Source organism: Bacillus rossius, chromosome 1, assembly GCF_032445375.1.
Source record: "Bacillus rossius redtenbacheri isolate Brsri chromosome 1, Brsri_v3, whole genome shotgun sequence".
In the NCBI taxonomy this organism is placed as follows: domain Eukaryota; kingdom Metazoa; phylum Arthropoda; class Insecta; order Phasmatodea; family Bacillidae; genus Bacillus; species Bacillus rossius.
The window spans coordinates 284,899,034-284,920,132 of NC_086330.1; the positions used below are offsets into that span (position 1 = coordinate 284,899,034).

Genomic DNA, 21,099 nt, shown 5'->3' on the forward strand with positions numbered 1-21,099 from the left:
TACCATCCTATTATTTTAAATTACAAACTGTTAAATCAAACTCTAAAGAAAGCTAGTGTTATTAGAGATATTGGAATTTTGCTAGACTCTAAATTACTGTTTTATTATCATATTCAATCTTTGTTATCTTATATTAATAGAACTCTTGCTCTCATTAATTTATTACATTCAATACTTCTAATGTTCAGTCTAGTCTCAGTTTTATATATCATTAATTAGAACTAAACTAAAATATATATCAGTTTTATGGAATAGAATAAGCAAAACTGATGGCAACAAAATTGAAAAAAATTAAAGTATTTTAATTGAGGTTATAAATCAAAATAAGAATTTTAATAATAATGTCAATTTGCACACTCGTCTTGACACCCTGTCATATTGAAGAGATATTTTATATGCATTATTTGCAAAGAAACCATGAGAAAATAATCTAACCTGTAATTATCTTCTTGAAAGTACAGGTATTAAACTACTTTATTTTAACTGTCAATATCAACCTTTGTTATGTTAATTAAAAAATTCAAAAAAATAGTTTATGGGATGGTTAAAATTTTTAATAAGTATAACAGTTTTAAGAAACAGGATTAAGAAAATAATAGATAAACAATTCTCTATTATAACTACTTTTTATTTTTTATCTGGTTTACTTTGACTTATTTTATTGTATAGTTATCATTTAGGCTCGTTTTGTGTACTGTTCTTTGGTGTTTTTATAACTGTCAATTTTTGATTTTGTTTTATGTAACCTTGTTTGTATGGTTTTGTTTTGGCTTTGTGTATTTATCTATGTTTTGCCTATCAATTAAGGCTAATGATTTGCTGTTTGAGGCATGGTACAGTTATTAATTGAAAAAAATACTACAATGGCCTTTCTAGGTAGATTTTTGATAGTTTTTATTTTTTTTCGGGGATTCAAAAATATGAATTTTAACTTTATTTATTTTCCTGTCAGTTACGTGACAATATGTACTTACTTTCAAAATATTAATTTCTAGCTTGTCTGGAAGTGGGTTAGAATTTGTATAGATGAGTGAGTGAGTGAGTGAGTGAGTGAGTGAGTGAGTGAGTGAGTGAGTCGCACAAGGGGTTGTATATATACACATATATACACACACACATATATACACACACACACACACATATATATACACGTACATACTCACACTTTTTCAGGCAGTGTAATTCAAGAGCAATGTAAGAAAACTGTTTAAATTGCATGAACATGTATATACGTAGTTAGATTTTAAATATATTTGATAATAAGTACTAGGTTACTTATTTAATCTTCAGCAGTATACAAATACATAACTCTACAACTCAGGTATTGGTTTACTGATTGTCTTTTTAAAGGTAGAGTAAATAGTTTTTTGTTTTACTTTCTTTACTTCAGCCCAAACCATTACTTGTAATTGATTGTAAAATCATAATCTTTCTCTTTGCATAATTAAGTTTTAAGTGCTGTTCTGTTTTGTTCCTGTACATACTAATTGTGTTAGTATTTTGTTATTTTAATTACTAGCACAGGAAGTATGAGGGGGAAAAAACTTAAACAGCTGCATAACTACCTTTTGTTATTTACACCACATTATAGTGCTATGCAATCTTAATGAATAAATAATAAACAAACATTATAGCAGGACTATTGAAGAATGGCATTATTTTTAAAAGACTTTTATTTTTTGAAGTTTTTGTTTTATTTTGAACACCCCTATAATGTGCTTAAACTAGCTAAAAAGGAAATTGTATACAAACACCAAAATTGTCCAAAATTTGTCCTTCAGTTACTTATCATATTTATTTGAATCTAAGACACAATCATTTGTAAGATGTACACATCTTTAGTGCTTAGTTTTTAATAAATAAACTTATCTATGAGTGTAAGACCCAGTTCAGATATATATATATAAAAAAGTTTCATTAACTCCACAGTACTTCCTAGTAGATGTGGTACAGATTTTATTAGTCAACTTTGCATTTACCATGTTTTATCGCATAATCGTCGCACATTTTATACTAAAATCAAGTTTGAAAAGTAGGGGTGCGACTTTTATACAAGAAAAAAAAATTTGTTAGTTAAAGTTATTCATAAACATAAAACCCATACATGGAAAGTATGTTTATTAAGTGGAGTATACAAGAGCACACTGAACAATTTAAATTAATAAGTCATGCAACAAATACCTTTCTTCAACTTTAAATAGAAAAACAAAATGTGAATGCGAATGTGAGACTGAACTAACGCATAACTATCGTCGTAGTACACACCAAGAAAGAGTGCGAGCAATCAAATGTAGTTAACCTGGAACTCAACAGAGAGAGCGCGTTGCATCCAATGGGCGAGATATTGATATTTGACTAAGTGTGCGCGCTCTATATGGGAAGCAACATAACCAAACATGAATGATGCCAACTAGCGCTGGCTACATTTTTATAAGCGGTACACTGCAACGATGCAGATGAATAGATAAAGGTTATTACGTTTAAAAACATCTTAAAAGAAAATTTATACATCAGACAACTTTGTATTTCCGTTAATTAAATAAGTAAAATAGTTAATTTCCGAATAAATATTAGATTTCTACTTTAAAATACATTGTTTTATACGGAAAAGATACCTATACAAATGCAACGTTTACGCGATAATTTTTTTATCTAAATTTTTGAAGCCCTAAAATATGGGTGCGACGATTATGCGCGTGAGACGATTATGTGATAAAAGAGGGTACTTGTTTGGCAGCTTCAGCCTTAAATGAAGGAGTCTTCTATTTTATTTGACCCATTAAGATCTTTCTGTCTTTTTTTAAATGAATAGTAGTCTGTTTTGTAACATATAGCCCTAACATGTGATGCCATCAATGTTTTTTTGTTTATCATCCTGAATTTTAGCCTTTCGAAATAAGTTGCTTTCTTCATGATGTTAAAAAATGTGATGTTGAATTTGCTTGTAAAAGTAGGACAGCATCAATTGTATGCTGCATCCCATATTTATATGCAATATAGGTGTGCCTTATAAATGAGTAAATACAGAACATAGAGGATGCCATGCATTTTTTAATTCATTCTATTTTCATAGCAAATAAAAGTCACAAGAAATTTACATCTTATAGTGGAATAAATTTGTATATCATGCATTTTTATTTTACCCTTGGTAAGTTGGATCAAAATTCGGCCTATTTTTTTTTGCAGATGGTGAGTGTTTACTTGATGCAAATTGTAACCCACTGCCGGTTGAAGGAATTGATTCCTCTTCAAGTGAAAAATCATCCAACAAGAAAAAAACCAAGTGAGTGTAAAACTTTAGTCTGTAATTTTCTAAATAAGAGGTAATATATTGGTAAACACAAAATATTAGTTGATTAAAATTTTTTAGGGTTCGCCATAAGTAGAGCCACGATTTTTTCGTGCACGCGAAATAAAACTATGTATATTGAGTGTTAACACCACCAAAACGCGAAAAATAGATTACGTACCATATGAACAAGAAATACATAACAATATGAAAAATAGATTACGTACCATATGAACACGAAATACATAACAATAACATCGCCAGTTAGATGACAAATTCTTGTTTATGTCATTTCTTGGAACAACTATCTTTTTAGGCGTTTCAAATACACTTTTGCAATACACCTCGAACTCGCATACCGCGAACAATTGGTTCCGAGAAATACTCGCTCTAAGTGATTTGGCGTTACGCGAGTTCGGCTATCCCCGTTAATAACAATGTTATTTTACATGGTACAGTTTAGTGAACGCACAAAAAAATTCTTTTAAGTACGAGGGGAAGGTAATAAAACTGTCACACGTAGTGGTAGAGAGCATCAGTCGTATTAACTTTGAGGAAAAAACATCTAAGAACAATAATGAAACATGGCACAACTGTTTGGGCACGTACACACCAAGTTACCTTTGAGTTTTCCCCTAAATTCTTACGTGTGTCTGTTTAAAAAAAAAACCTAAAACAAAAAAAAAACTCGTAAACACACATGACATAAGTTGAAGATTGCTTTACATAAATGGAAAGATTAATGTAGATTGTCCGGAGAAAAAGCAGATGTGGATGTAGTCGCTTCTTCCTCCACGAGTGAAAATGTAAACAAGCTGTCTTTGTGTTCGAGTACAGCAGGGGGTGAATCAACTTCCTGTCCTGAAGTGGGAGGGGTAGCTGGCGTGTCACAACCTTCATCTTCTCTTTCCCAAGCCGGCACCGTCGCCTCCTTCACAAGGTCTGCTCTTTTGGAAGTCGATGCAGGTGCAAAAAAACTTTCTAGCCGTGTTTGTGTTTTACTTTTTTTTTGTGTTTGTACAAGTCTTTGTACTCCTGACATACCTTATCGATTTATTTTTTGAAGTTGTCACTTCTTTCTTCGTTAGGATCATTCTCCTCTACAATAATACAAGCTTCATTTATTTTGCAAAAAAATGTAGCCAGATCTGTTGATGTGAGGACTCATTCAGCTCTAGGTGACATGTATTCTGTTGCTTCCTGTTCTGCACGTCTCACTTCATCCTGTTCAATAAGTTCTTGTGCGGTCAGTTCTACATCATGGGAGTTAATGTTTTCATTCACATCTGTTGTGTCAATTTCTTCAAATCCAAGTTTTTTGCCCATATCCACTACATCCTCTGCTATTTCCTCTAGCCGACTCTCAACTGGCTCAAAGCCAGGGAATTCCTCTTTAAAGAATGGACACAACTTCTTCCAATCACCACTTAGACAAGATTGTTTCATCTCATCCCAGTTTGCAAAGATGTTATCAATGGCATTTTTTATGGAATACGACTTCCAAAATTCTTTCAATGATGGTTTCCCTTCCCCATCCGTCGCTTTGATTGCCTGCAGAAAAGTGCGTCGTAAATAATATGCTTTTAATATTGTATTCGCCCCTTGGTCCATACGCTGCATCAAAGAGGTTGTGTTTTTAGGCAAAAATACCACCTTCAAATTTTCGTTCAGGTCTGTCAGGTGAGTTGGGTGGCCAGGATCATTGTCTAGAATCAGCAATGCTTTGTTATCAAGGTTGTTGTCTTTGTTGTACTTTGTAACATCTGGTACAAAATGTTTTGTAAACCAATCTGTGAAGACAGCCTGTGTAATCCGTGCTTTATGATTTGCCTTCCAGATTACTGGCAAATGTGGTTTTGAGCAGCCTTTGAGTGCTCTAGGATTTTCGGAGTGGTACACTAATAAGGGTTTTAATTTATTATCTCCCGTTGCATTAGTGCCAAGCAGAAGTGTAAGTCTAACCTTGGAAGCCTTAAATCTGGGGGACAGTCTTCTCCTCTCTTGAAATGTAAGTCCTGTGAGGAATTTTCTTCCAATATAGACCTGTCTCATCTGCATTATACACTTGTTGAGGACTGAAGCCTCCCTCGGCGATGATGTCTTCTAGAATGCTAGGATATGATGCAGCTGCAACTGAATCACCACTAGCTGCTTCTCCTTACTTTTTAATACAGTGCATATTGTACCTGTCTATGAACCTTGAAAACCATCCTTTACTTGCTGTAAACACTTCACTACTATCTTTGAATATATATACTGTATAGAAGTCGCCAGCCCAGGTTAAAATTTCTAATACGGTTTTGAGGTAGTTGGTTAATTCACCGCCGCAAGCGCCACCATCTCTAGGGCATCGACTCGTGGTGGTCCCTGGCGGACCAGTGTCAAACTCTTCAAACACCCCTTCCCCCTCCCGTTGAACGACGTTGAGCTGCAGTGAATGATGGGTGAGGGGTGCGGGGATTGACATCAAGCGACAGCGCTGCGCTCTAACGTGTAAATAACAACTAAGACGATACAGGGCGTTACGGCAGCGCACTGCAGCGGTGAAGTTCCCAAGCTGCTCATCATACGCTTCTGTAAAACGTAGAGTAAATCCTATCCACTCGCGACTTCTATACAGTATATATATTCAAAGCTACTATCGGGGTACTTAGGTTTTAAAGCAGTAAAAATGTCTAATGCTTTTTCTTTTATCACGCCCAAATTAACACCACACTTTATCTTTACCGTGATTTTTTTCAAACACCCATTCACTGAACAGTCTTTCAGTGTGAATCATGATGGGTGTTCGGTTCCGCACTCTCACCTCCGTGGATGTTATGCATCAGATGACAACAGTTTCTCCAGTTCACTTTTATTTTTGATAATGGTCCGTACCGTAGATTCACTTAGGCCTAATGCGCGACCAATTGCACTGTTGTCTTCATGGTTTTTAGAACGCCGTACAACTTCCAACTTTGTCTCTAAGGCAGGGTTCGTACGGTCCTTAGTAGTCCTTAAAAAGTCCTTAATTGTTACTATTCATTTTAAGGGCCCTTATAAGTACTTATTTTGTCTGGTGGTCCTTAAAAGTCCTTATTTTGTTATACTTTATTCATCAAATTCACTTTTTTTTCTTCATTCTTTTCAAGTATTTAAAATAAAATTTTGGAATGAGCAGTGTCAATAATGTCTAGAAATTTGCATAGTGTATTTGACCATGATGTTTTAATTTGTGTACGTGACGTGTGCTGTCGTTGACTCGCTGTGTTGCAAAACGTGCGTACGTTCTTGTAAATGCACCAATATTTATGGTACTCAGGACACTATAATTTAAATCTGGTATCTACCTTGGAGGTTTAATTTGGTGTATGGTACGACAATTATCGCGTCTTTGTTGTACCGTAGGAGACTTTACAAGGTCTGGCAACACTCTGCTGTTGCCAACGTTCTGCGTGTGCGCTCTCCGCTCTGTACTTTGATCCACGTGTGTATGTGCATTTTTACGTAGGCCAAGGTGTAATGTTTGTGCGCTAACATGCCAGGGAAGTGCATTTTTAATAATTTATGGCTTGATAAAGAAAGTTATAAATTGTGGCTGTCCCGGGAAACGACAGACAAGCATAAAGCAAGATGTCGGCCGTGCGGAAAAGTTTTCAATATAGGCCGAATGGGTGAATCGGCCTTGAAAGCACACATGTCAGGTGAGTGTAACATTTTCTTGTATTTATTAATATTTTTAAAATTAATATTATACTTCATTATACGTAAGCTTGGTTCACTTATCGACTTTGAACAAACACGTGGTTTTCAATGTTTTAAGAGTATTACTTACGCAAATTATAAAGGCATACAAGACATGATTGCTTGTATCATTAATTTTTGTTAAAAGTAAGAAAACTTTAAAGTATTTTTAATATGAATTACTACTTAAAAAGATTTTCAATATTATTTCTCAGCCGATGTACTTGGCTGAAAGGATAACCTCCGAATTCACTTTACTATTTCAAAACGTTTTGAATATGATTGTCATACAATACTATATTTTTTGTAGGAGCAAAACACTGTTCATTGATGGAGGAGAAGAGTCGGTCACTAGGATTAGGTGATTTTCTCAGTCGGAAAGCAACAGTGCTTGAGAACAAAAGTGATACAACTGCTTCCACCTCAACTGCTACAGCTCCAACTGTTCAAGCATGTGATTTGCCAACCGTACATCTAAGTACTTCTTTGGATTCCTTTGCTTCTAGAAAAGAAGTACTTGATGCAGAAATTTTGTGGACTTTGAAATGTGTTCAGAGTCACTTCTCCTACAAGTCATCTGAGGAGTCTTCAAAACTTTTTTCCTTAATGTTCCCAGACAGTTCAATAGCCCAACAGTTTTCTTGTGGTGAAAAAAAAGTTGCATATTTGTGTCATTTTGGTTTGGCACCCCATTTTCAAACACTTCTATTCAAGTATTGTCAAGAAATCAGCCACTACGTGTTATTGTTTGGTGAGACATTAAATAGAAGTACTCAGCAGAAACAAATGGACATTCACATTAGGTTCTGGCACACGGACAACACAGTCCGAACACGGTATGTTACATCAGCATTCATTGGACATGCCACAGCGGAAGATTTGCTGAAGAATTTTTACTGTTCCACACAGAAATTGGATTTATCCAAACTGATTCAATTGTCTATGGATGAACCATCTGTAAACTGGAAGTTCTACAAACGTTTGCAGGAAGACCTCAGAAAAGAATATAATTTTGAATGCATGGACATTGGGAGTTGTGGTCTTCACATTTTGAATAATGCATTCAAGAAAGGTGAAACAGCCACAGAGTGGCATATATCTTCTGTTCTTGTCTCCCTTTATTCATTGCTGAAAGATGCCCCAGCAAGAAGAGAAGACTTTTTAAAGGAATCCAAAACACAGAAGATGCCTGTGAAGTTTTGTTGTTGCCGCTGGCTAGAAAATGTTCCTGCAGCTGAAAGGGCATTGCTAATTTGGGAGGATGTTTCACAGTATGTCAAAAAAGTTGAAAAGGGGACTTTGCCAAAAGTGTCATGCAAGTCATTTGGGATTGTAGCTGAGGCAACAAAAGACAAACTAATGACAGTGAAGTTAATTTTTTTTATCTCATTGGCAAAAATTGTAAAACCATTTTTAGAACAGTACCAAAGTGACAAACCATTGCTGCCTTTCTTTGCTAATGATATTTTACAGCTAGTTAAGAAGTGTACACAGCTGTACAATGTTCTGAAACCTGCACATATTGATGAGTGTGTGTCTACAGTTGATAATTTGTGTAAGTTTGATTTTTCATGCAAGAAATTCCATGCTTCGCCAAGTGATATGAGTTTAGGATTTGTTGCCGACAAATTGTTGAAAGAGAAACTCTTCAAGGAACATGTAAAAGAAAAGCAAGTAGTTTTGAAGCATGAATGTCAAAATTTTATTTTGACTATGCTGAAGAGCTTGATGGCCAAGTGACCAGTGAATTTCTCTCTTGTGCAAAATGCTTCATGTATAGACCCTTCTCTAATGGCTAAAGATTCTGTTGGCTGCAATAGCAAAATGAAAAGCGTTCTGACGTACTTTGTCCAAAAGAAGAAGATTTTGCCTGAAGATTGTGACGAGATTTTGATTCAGTTTGGAGACTTTATGGAGAATTTTGTCAAACATTCACACTGCGAGTTTTTGAATTTTGACCGGAAAGAAGGCCTAGACACATTTCTTAGTGGCTTCTTTATAGGCGCAGCATACGAAAAGGTTTGGAATGTAATTAAAATGCTGTTGATTTTGTCACATGGACAAGCTTCAGTAGAAAGAGGTTTTTCTGTGAATAAAGCTTCTGAAGTAGAGAACTTGAAAGAAACTTCATTGGTGTACCATCTATGATGTGCCAATAACAAAAGAGCTTAGGATGTCAGCTTCGTCTGCTCGATCCAGATACATGCAGTACTTAGAGGATCAACGTGCTCAGAAAAATACAGAGAGTGAACAGGAAAAGAGGAAGGTAATGTTTGATCAGCTTGAAAAATTTAAAAGGAAGAAGATATGCTTGGAAAAGGACATAGAAGAATCTGAGAAGTCTATTGATACTCTTGCACAGAAAGCGGAATCTTCCAGAGACATAGGACTTTTCATTAAGTGCAATACAATTAGAAAAGAAATTTCTGAAAAGAAAAGGGAGCTCTCTGATATTGGAACCGAAATAAGTGAACTGTCAAGAGTGGTGAAATAGTGTCAAGTGTTTTAGTCCATAATGTTTTATAATTTTTTTTTGCACAAGGAATCTTTTTTTTAACAGTGTTCTACTACTTATGTAAATAATTATTAGGGTACTTTTTTTACTTATGATCTCTTTCTACTGATTGGGAACTAAGGAGTTAAATCATCTTCTGTGTGGTAAGTACACAAGATTATATATTTTTTTCAAGTTGTGTGTTTTCGTTGCCCATTTTTTCTGCTTTAAATTTTTTAAATCCCGTAAATAGTTCTTAAAAATGCTTTTAAAAAGTCCTTAGAAGTCCTTATTTGTCATGCTAGCAATGGAGTACGAACCCTGTAAAGAAATAGTTTTTCTTTTTGCTACCACTTTATCAGACTGTACTTCTATTGCACGTTTCATAATTATTACATATATACTGCGAACTTTACCACGCACAACAAAATGACTAGCTGATTATAAAGTGTACTACAAAACAAAGCTTGACGATTACTAGTATATCTACAGTCGCCTGGGAAGCGCTTTGAGTCATGAAAACAACACACACACGTGGCGGGCGGGTAAGATTACATGATAGCTGAGACGACTTTTTCCTGCGATAGTTGACGCGCCGAGCTCGGCTAGACACTGCCCAAGCGGCATTCACACAATGTATCCGATTATGCGGCGACACCTCGCGGCAGTAAATTTATACCAAAAAATTAATTCTCACCTCGCATTATACTGGTTTTTATTTCGCGCTATCTGAAACCATTCCACAAAAATTGTTCTCGCGTTATGCACATTCGCGTTAATTGAACTCGTGCTGTGCGAGTCGGTGTATATAAATTTAACAGAAGACTTTAATATTTCATAGTTTTTACACAGATAATAATTTTTTTCGTTTTTGGTTATATACACACGTTAGAAAAAGAGTGCCGCCATTATGCCAAGATTGTAAATAGACACGGTTAGCCAACACAACGCAAACGCACTTGTGTGTTAAGAAAAAACAATATTAATGTTTTGTGTATTGGCATGATTGCATCAAACAGCATTATTTTAGTAAACATAAAAAAAATGCATTTTATAGCGTCCATGATGTATTTACCGTGCTGCAAATTAAATTGAGTTATATTTTCATTACATTTTAAAACTTTTTACGTTCGTTAAGTTTCTGTGGATTTTTTTTCTGCGTTTCTGTCTTAGGAGAAGGTTAGCAACATTGTGTAACAAACCAAAAAATGCCTAAAAATAAACTAACAGTGGTTGCACGTGCAGCAGAATTTTCAAAAGAAGGGTTTTATGTTAGTGGTAGTAAAATATTGATGTGTAATTTTTGTTACTGTCATTTAGAGTTAGAAAAGAAAGATACATTAAACAAACACATTCAGTCAGAGACACACAAAAATGGGAAGCAAAGGCAAAAAACTTCAAAACGGCAGCTCTCAATTGATGAGGCAGGGCCAGTGCTAAAACGAGCCAAGGAGCAAAAAGATGAATTTGTTCTGGAAACAGTTGAAACATTTATTGCGGCTGGAATTCCTGTTGAGAAACTGGACAGCTGCAAACTTAGGGAATGGCTAGCAAAACATGTCAGTGGTGCTGGTGATATACCTAGTGCAGACTGGGTAAGAAAAAAATATAATCCTCTTTTAAGGGAAAAGAAAGAGACAGAGATCAGAGAAAAAGTGGCAGGCCAGAAAGTCGTAATTATAGCAGATATTGCAACCAGGGGCAGAACATAGCATTTTACTTGGAACATCATGTGTACTTGAAGCTGCTAATGCTGTCAACTGCTCGAAAGCTGTGATTGACATATGCACCAAGTATGAAATCAAAGAAGAAAACATAGTTGCATATGTAACTACGGTGCTAGATATATGACAAGATCTGCAAGCACTTTGAAAGGTATATTTGGTGAACATGTGTATCACGTGCAGTGCTGGGCACATAAAATCAATCTGGTAGGGCAGATCTGGCAGAACAGTTTGGAGGATTTAAACCTCTTTGTGATCAAGGTAAAAAATGCTTTTTTGAACACACGAAAGAGACGGTATGCCTACCTCAACTTTTTGAGGGACAAGAATGGAAAAGATAACGTGAAGATGTTTCCAATGCCCATTGTGACACAATGGGAAACATGGTTTCATGCTGTTTTCTACCTGGCTGATCATCTGCATAACATTGTTAGCTTCTTCGAACAATTGAGTGAATAAAATAATGCTGGTGTGAAATTCATAAAGGGACTGCAAGAAACTGAGATACAAGCCCTTGAAGCGCAGTGTGTGTTTGTCACTGAAAATTGTGCCTGCTTTGTTGACACAATAAACTTTTTGGAGGTATCCTCCTACCCAACTGCCCACCTCCTCAATTCAAAGCTTCAGAAGCTTCAAATTTCATTGGAAGTTCTAACAAAAGGAATTTTTCCAGAGACTTTTGAAAAGTTACTGAGAAAAATGAAAAGTGTTCAGTCTGCAGCCTTGAAAGTACAGTTCAAACAGACATCACAGCTTAGCTTACTAAAGCTACATGATTTTGTCTCAAGTGATCCTTCTCATGCACTTTTTCGTGATACTGATGCCCTGCTGAACCCCAAAAATATTGGGAATGTCAGCATAGAAGACAAAAAGTTCTCAAAAATGGTTGATACTCTACCTTTCCTACAAAATGCAATAGCAGCAGGTTATATGGCCCTTCAAAAGCTTGTAAACAGTGAACTACAAAAACCACCCAGCCAGTGTAGACATAGTGAACCTCTTGTGTCAACTGAAATGTGACTTTCCTGAGTTTGCTGCAGCTGCACTCAAATTAATGTGGATACCAACATCAAATGTTGACAATGAAAAGGTCATTTTCAAAGTATTCTGTCATTGTCAGTGACCGGAGAAGATCTCTTTTGCCTGAGAATGCTGAACTTCTAACTATGGTTGCTTTCTCATGAATCATGAATAATGTTCACCAAAATAAAATACTGGCACCTGTATATAAATGCACCTTCACCAAATATGGGAAGAATAATGCCAAAATTATGAGGTCCTAAGTTATGTTCATAATGTTTTTATACTTTCCTCTAATACACAATCTACACCATTAATATTTATTTACTTTGAACAATGTTTTAATTTACTTTGAGCAAAAATTGTAAATATTAATAAAAGGGGTTACAATTACATTTACTATTATTGATCTTAAATCTCCTAAATAATTCATAAAGGCGAGACCAAAAAAATCTGAATTTTTATGACGATAAAGACGAAATCTCAAAATCTTTAGGACGAAATTTCCCAAAAAATAAAACCGTAAAATCTTGGCTCTAGCCATAAGTATGTAACAAAAATGGATTAGAATGAAATTGTGTTTTTCAGTGGTTATTTTTATATTTCTTAATTTTGTGATTTGTATTGGAACCCATGCCAACCTTTAGCGCTTCAAGGCAACTGTTCTGGTGGTAGTCTTGGCTACTGATGTTCGTAGCATGTTCTCAAAATAAGTGTTGGCATAATTCCTTGAATATGCTAAATTTGATACTAGTTTCGATTCTCATATTTGGGTTTTAGTTCTTTGATTTGTATTTTGTTTCCATCATATTCCATTCTCGTTGATTAAGATAATGCTTGTCAAAATACTCTTTTTTTATATTAAACTAACAACCCACCCCGGCTTTGCATGGGTAGCAGAGCATATATGCCTACATTTTTTTTTTCTGTCGTAGTGTCGTATCAGGCTGTTGCGTCGAGCATGTGAGTAACATTAACATTGATAACTTCTGCCGGATTATGTGTAAAAATGAACATATTACGATTTAATATGGGGAGAACTGGGTTCGTAAGGGATAGCCCGATTAAGTTTTATTACAGTTTTTTTGATTACAAATATTTACATCACTAATAAATAATCTTACTTAAAATTGCCTAATCACCAGTTACTCGCACTTAAAAAAGTTTATTCCCAAGTCACTCAGTGTCTGTGAAGCTCCACAGTCTGCACTCCTCTCGCGACTCTCGCTACACTAGTTGCGGAACTCACGCGTCACACCCCACAGAACTCTGTCCCAAAAACCTGTTGCCGAACTCACTGCGGAACATTTTCACCAAACTCTCGCCGCACCCGCAGCACTCTCGCCACCAAAACTGTCGCGGGACTCTCACCGCCCCAAGAACTCCCGCGGAGGTCGGCGTCCCTGCTTAAGTAGTCTCTGGTGCTCTTCTAGAACTGTCTATTGCAGTTGGGGCAAGTCGTATCATCCCGCGCCGAACTGATGCCCGAAGCTTTGAGAACAGCGTCACTTCTCACGCCACGGCCTGCAGAATTCCCAAGGCCACTCAGCGATAGATAATGGCGCTGAGGCAGGACGATGTGTGTGGAGCAGAGAGGGGAAGGGGGGTAGCGACGACCTTTGTAATCCGGCCAGGCACGCGTGGCATACCCAGTGGCGGCCACGTAATACGTGCATGACGCCTGATGCCTGGCAGGGCCGCCAGCCATCTCAGAACCTGGGGCGCGCCACATTCTGGTCTCTCTCTTTCGTAACAATGTTGTGTGTGACAGGGCAACATACAATTGGCCATGTGAAAAGCATTGAGTGGTTAAGTCAATTCCAGCAACTTTCAAAGTTTGACCTTTGTGCTTTATTAATAGTCATTCCAAATGATAATTTAATGGAAATTGGAGCCGTTTGAACTGAAAAGGCAATTCTGAGAGTATCATTGGTATTCTTGGTATTGAAACAGCTTCACCAGTACCCTAACCAGTTATTATTTTATGTTCAATCATAAAAGTTCTTGAATTAACTATTTTGTGTCTCATACCATTGCACAGTTTTGGTGGGTTTAAATTTCTTACTAATATAATAGGTAAACCTACTTTTAATATTAATTTGTGAGGAAGAATTCCGGTAGGTGTCAAAGAATTTAAAAAATTCAGATGAATAATGTACTGCCTCCTTTCTATCCATGACTGTGTCAACTGAGTAGTAGATTTTTGATAACTTTAATATTTGAAAGATTAAAATAATTTATTTTATTAACTTGCTAATTTGTAGGTGATAGTATAGCCCTTTCTCGAAACCGATTTAGTCTCTTAGTGATTATGTTACTAGTATTGGGATATACCTTTTCTTTCTATTCCTCCACAGTTTGCACCAAAACAAATAGATTATTAAGATTGATCTTGACATTAAATGGCTTGTAATTCACCATTACCTACTTGGAGTAAGTCTTCGGAAAATTGCCCATCACAGTCTTAGGATAAACGGACGTTGTGTTCCACCGACAACTCTCGTACTCTTTGGGAAACATGCCTTTCACTGTCCAATGATATATGGTCTTCCCTCTCTTCATCATTTTTGTTAAGTCGAAACAAACAAATTATTTTGGCAGTTGACGTACTGTGTCCTATATTCAATCTTAGTCAAGGCATGATTACTTCGAGTGAACCTAAAATTATTACAAAACAAAAATCAGATAAAATTCACTCAAACAAAAGTAAGTTTACAATTATAAATTTTAATCTAAAAATAAGTACCTATCTACCGAAAGACAACACATAAAAAAAAATATGACCTCCACTTCCTAATTGATAAAAATAATGCATATAACAATTGTAACCAACAGCGAACATTAAAATGTAAGTGTAATACTCAAAGATAGATAACGCGCAATGAGTCAACTCGCTTCGAAAGTCAGTTTACTATAGGGAAACTCACACTTTACCGCTCGGCTGAAAATTAAACTAATGGTCCTAGTCAACATTTCAAAAATTATCGTCATAGCTGATAATAATCTGCTTAGCTAGGTTTGTTTTCTCTTTTTGTAGTTGCGATAACCACCGTTGAAGAGTTAGCGATAGAAAAAAAAAGTAATGGCTTGTTGGCCGTAGAGAAATTACACTCACAAGTTGTATTTATACAAAATGACTAATTCTGACTTCAATAACAGTTATATAGTTTTTTTAAATCATATATTTATCAAAATAAAAAAATTGCCAGTAACACTCAGGGACAATGTAGCTTCATATTAGTAAAAGAATTTATATGTGCCTGAGGACTGGAACAGAGCTCAATTCCCGAAACGTCGCAAGTGTTGTCTTAGGAAACCTACTGTGTTTTTCTGCGCTGTCGTCATTGTAGTGTCTAGAATATCAATTTTGTCATATCGCTGGGTTCGCCTTTGTGTCTCTGTGTTGTCGTTGTGTTGTTAGAATTGGATCATTAGTTTCAGAGATTGAAATGACAAATATGTCATTTTTGAATTGTCCATGCGTTTTTTCTGTTATTGTTTAGCGAGACAGTAGTGGAAAAAACTTTGAATACTTGTTGCATGTTTAAAATGTTGCCTATGTGTTTTTGTTTTTGATAATGAAATCCCATTAAAACATCAAAAAATGGTATTTATATCACACAAATAACTTAACCTCAACAATGAACGTGGGTATATGACAAACTCATGAAGTACGCTATGTCAATTATTCATAAGCAAACGAATATTCGTTATTTCGAAGTGTTAGTATTCGAGGTCAAATCAAAAATGAATAGTTTATTATTCGTATTTATATTTTAAAATTAGAATATTTGCACAGGCCTAATATTTGGCAATACAGTTGGAGGGGTAGTATTGGATTGAAAATGGTTTCCAATTTCCTCCAGCAAATAAATTTGGACTGATAACCTCAATTTTTTTTACATCATGTCACACTATCAATGTTTATTTTTGGTCTGAATTATCTCAGAAGATTCAATTTTTAATCTCATTTTGAAATTAAAAAGGGCCTCTCAATGCTGGGTGGAATTTTAGAATCAATTATGCTATTTGTGCATTTTAAAATGTTTTTGATATGTATAAATAATTCACAATAATATTTTTTATATAATAAAAATAAATGTTCAGTGATTTTGTAAAGTTATAAGAAACATAATTACATTTTTAACATAAAATTATTTGGCATACAACATTTATATTAACATTATTTTAGTTACTTTGCTTTTATAAATTGTTTAATCGCCTATGTTAGGATGGAAGCTAATGCAATTTCCATTTTCGATAGTCATGATTTTGATTGGCTGATTGCATCCAACATCCAACATATTTTAGAACCTGTCCTATATGTAAAATATTTGATGGTAATTCAAGTCATCCAACTTGTCCAACAAACATGGCTACACTAGTGACATTTTCAGTGATGTCACATCCCTCCAACATTTGTTGACACAACATCTGGGAAGATGTTGAAAGCGAAAATTGACAGTGTGATTGGGCCTAAGTAACCTGATGTTGAGACGTTAAGCCATAATACATTTATTCATTTTTTCACATTCATTTTAACACTTGATGGGATCTAACCAGCCATTGGACTTATAACCATACGTGCTTACTCAGGTTCCTACTGACAGGGAAACTCTGAAAATCATAGAAAACACAGGGAAATTTTCAATATCTAAGTACAAAACAGTATCTGTGATTTTTCCTACTATACAATATCTTAATGTCCTAAAACCATATGTATTTTGATCATAAATTAATTTGCTGTTAGTAATCTGTAGACGTTAGTGTTAGGGTTACAAACAACTTACTATATATTTATTTGAAGCAGAGTCACAAAAATCTTTAGGCCTAGTCAGTAGTTTAATCTCAATCTCAGTGGATAATTTATAATATAAAGCTTGATCAAAAAATATATTTGTTATTTTTAACAGACTGGGAGTGTTAGTTACGTAGTGTTGATCAAAAAGTTAACAGTGCAAACTTTATATTATACAGGAAAACATTTATAGTCAAATTTTCGTGATGTATATGTTGAAATGTGTTTCGGTAGTATTTTTTTTATTTTAGTATATCCCTATGAGCCAGGATAAAAATGTTACATGGGACAGCGGAAACTCATGAAAATGGGATGATGTTGCTGTAGTTTTAAGCGGTCCTGCCCGGGTGTGTTGCGAAGGATCGGCATCGTGGCGCTCGGCTACCACGACCTCTGCCGGGGAGCGCCGGGCGAGCAGAGCGGCTTCTCGGCCCTGGCTGCGCGGCTGCTGTGCGGGAAGGGCTACAAGGTGTTGGCTGTGCCGCACACGGACTTCAGCCCCCACGAGAAGCTGGTGCGTCGGGTGCAGTACCTGGACCAGCAGCTGAGGAGCACGGTCCGTGACAGCTAGGGAGCCTGCGGGATTCTGCGTTGTTGTCTGGATGACCATCTTTGAATCGCGAATAATTAGGCATGCAGTGAAGGACTAGATTACATCTGCAATCCTGGTTGTTGATTACCGAATTTACTCGATTATAAGACATTATTTTTGTGACTTTTTGATCTCAAAAAAAAAAAAAAAAAAGGAATTTGTCTTACAATTGTTGGCATCTTACATTTGCCGAATTTATTCAATTATAAGATACGCCTGTTTATTGGCTTTTTAAAATTTTTGGAAAGAATAAGTGGACTACAATTTTCATGACTTCCTATATTTGCAGGAATATTCATCAGTATTTGTTTTAAGTATTAATATAACAGGTTATTTTTTTACGATGATGATTGAGAGGGAGCTTACAGTGAGATAAAATACTGATAGTCACAGGCATACCACTTTGTGTGCAAGGCCCCTCTCATTTTTATTTCCAAAAGCACTGAGCATGTAATGTGTTACAATACAAACCTCGCCTTACTCATGGTTAGAGCAGTCAAATAAATGCAAGGGATCAGTATAGTCTGTTTACAAAAACTGCTGGGCAGTGTTGTGGGATTAGTAGATTATTTTACTCGATTTTAAGACTATCATTTTTTATGTTTAAACATCTTAGCTCTCGGTATACAACATTTGGTAGGAGTAATTTCGTGAAAATTTAATGGAAGTTGATGAACAGAAATGTGACACAAAGATGGTGGACTAGCAACATAAACCTGTATATAGTCACTTTTGTAACCATTAGAGTACATACCAAATGTATTGGTGTGCCAAATGCAACATTATAGCGAAACTACCTTGAAATATATTTGTTAAACAAAAATAGTCATAGTAAAAGGAATCTCATTTTTAAAAAGACATAAGAAAACTGGCATAAAATGCATATAATTCATACTCTCCTTTTAAATTCCCAAGATGCTTAGTAGCCCAGCTTTAGAGCACACACTTGGTAACTTCAAGAGGCGAGGTTCAAATCTTGCCACTGGAAAAAATGTTTTACTTTTTTTAATAACAGAATAATAATACAAAGTTATGTAATAATAATTTAGTATCAGCTAAATAATGTTAAGGTTTGTTTGTAGGAAGTATTTACAGATTGATTTCAGTCTTTTAAGCAAAACCAAATATACAAACATATTCTTAGTGTTATAATATGTGTTTTAAAATGTTTCAGGTTAATGTTTGTGTAATGTCGTAGAAGTATACTTATAACTTGTGCATATACTTTATAGTACAAACTGTTTGCTTAGTGAATTTAAACAAGATGGGTCATATTTTGATAAAATTCCTTGTTGAAAATCAGGTGCAAAGCTGGGGTTTAGTATGTCTTCAAGTCTTTTATCTGAGCCATACTGCTATTTGTGCATGATGATGGCAAACAACATTTAAAATTCAGGCAGAGAATTCTAATGGTAGGGGCAGAAAGTAAGTGTGTGATTCACAACCTGAAATTTTGGTAAGTACTTGAAAAGCGAAAATTCTATATCAGTTTATTTATCATGCTCTGCCTTATTTGAAAGAATTATGCTTTTACTTTTGTGTCTGAGTTTCATATTATAAGTTTATTTGCAACGTGAACAACATGAGAACACATTAATTTTCTCGTTACCGAGGTTAGATGTTTACATATCACTGGTGACTACTGACAGACTTGCTTGCATTTTTTTTAACATTTTATTCTTAAAAAATGAAGGTGCATCTTATTGACAATTGTCCTTAGAGAAACTGAGGACTTAAAGCTGTCTTAGTCTTAAAATCGATGGTGTCTTAAATTCGAGTATATATAGTACTTATAAGAACCTATGCACCAGTGTTAATATTCACCTTTTACATAGATTTAAGTAAAATAATTTTTGGGGAAAACTTAAGGCTCAAAATGCAGATAGGTCATAAAATCAATGGTGTCTTATATTTGAGTAAATACATTGTATAAAGAGAGCAGCCACTAAAGAAATTACATGGACTTGATTTTGTAGACAAATGTGGAACCTAATGTGATGCCAGAAAATAATGTGAATTTTGCAGGTCTACAGAAATAGCTAGTTGTTGATAGTACACATTCTTCACTTATGGTAAAGAAGCAGTGCTTTAAAATGTTAACTTCATGTTGAAATTATATTTCTCCAGTATAGATCCATGGAATCATGTCTGACTTTCTCAAAGCATACACTTCTTTACTAGCCCTCTTCCATGGCGTTTATCACTAAAGTTAATTCAGAATAAAGTACACGACACTACGATCTTGGTCATTACATACATAGTAAGTATTGCTTAAAGTTTTTTTTTTTTTTTTTGTTTAAATAAATATTTTTGAGAGTCTTGCACAAGATCTACTTTCGTTGCATTATGTAACCGTATGCCACATGGAAAACCATTATCTACTGAATAAAGTGCTTTGTGCTTGTATGCTGATTATGCAAAGCTGTAAAATGGTTTCTAAAAATAAATTTATGACATTACAGTTCTTCTGTTGCAATCCTTATTTATAAAAAAACAGCATTATATTTCTGTATATGCCTAGTCAAACATTTTACTTTTAAATAAGACACTAAGACATAATTTCCATTCTATTTATAGAATGATCAGTATTGTTCTTGAAGTGTGTCTTTAGCAGAATACATAGTAACACATTTCAATCAACCTGTGCGAATAAAATTTTTCTTAAAATTTGAATTGTATTTGAACCAAATACAAGTTTAAAATTGAAATAAAACAATGAGAAATTTTTTTTGTCTTCAATAGTTTAAATATGTTAACTTATTATGTAATGAATAGTATCATTGTTACGTGTAATATTTAAGTTTTTTGCTAAGTCTAGTCAAATAAAATATTTGTTATTGATTAGCTTGTCTATTGTAACCGAATAAATTATTTATTTTGCTTATTTCTTGATTACTGTTGTTAGTATCATCATGTTATGCAATTACAATATTTATTGTTTTGTGTGTTTGACATTGAATTAAATAAGTAAGGATTTCTGGTTGTGAGAGGTAAAATTGCCTGAAAACTGAAAATGGTTGACAATGCAACTGCAACTATGTTGTAACAATGTTTTTGCAACATGTTTGCTGTATGGGTACCTGGTTACAGAAATAAAAATTTGACTCTTTCTCAACTATTCTATGTCTAATAGTAATTATACATAATCAGATATAAATGCAGAAAATATCTGCAATTCATTTTATATTATCCTCTATGGCAAGAGAAATGGTTATTTTCCAGGCTTATAAAAAATAACGTTGAAATCTCGTTTTGAAAATGAAATCAACCAAAAAATAAACCATAAAACTTGTCTACTCATTGGATGTTTATTCATAACTATAAAAAAATTTTATGATCATTTGTGGTTTAAAAGTGATTCAATAAGAGATGCACAATAAAACAAAATAAATAATTTTTCTAATCTATGCTCTTTGGTACAATTTTTGTCTGAATTAATAATATTCCTTGAATTTCAAA

General features: G+C 34.7%; 1 protein-coding gene across 4 annotated transcripts in view; it reads left to right on the plus strand.

Moving 5' to 3' along the window:
- Positions 1–20,758, plus strand: part of LOC134527678 (FAST kinase domain-containing protein 4) — an 81,783-nt gene extending 61,025 nt beyond the window's left edge. For all 4 annotated transcript variants that reach the window (XM_063360576.1, XM_063360574.1, XM_063360575.1 and 1 more), the window contains exons 9-10: positions 3,187–3,283; positions 17,409–20,758. In XM_063360576.1, the coding sequence (XP_063216646.1) occupies positions 3,187–3,283; positions 17,409–17,619 (308 nt within the window). In that variant the 3' untranslated portion in view covers positions 17,620–20,758. The remainder of the gene's footprint in view (positions 1–3,186; positions 3,284–17,408) is intronic.
- Positions 20,759–21,099: the final 341 nt, after the last annotated feature.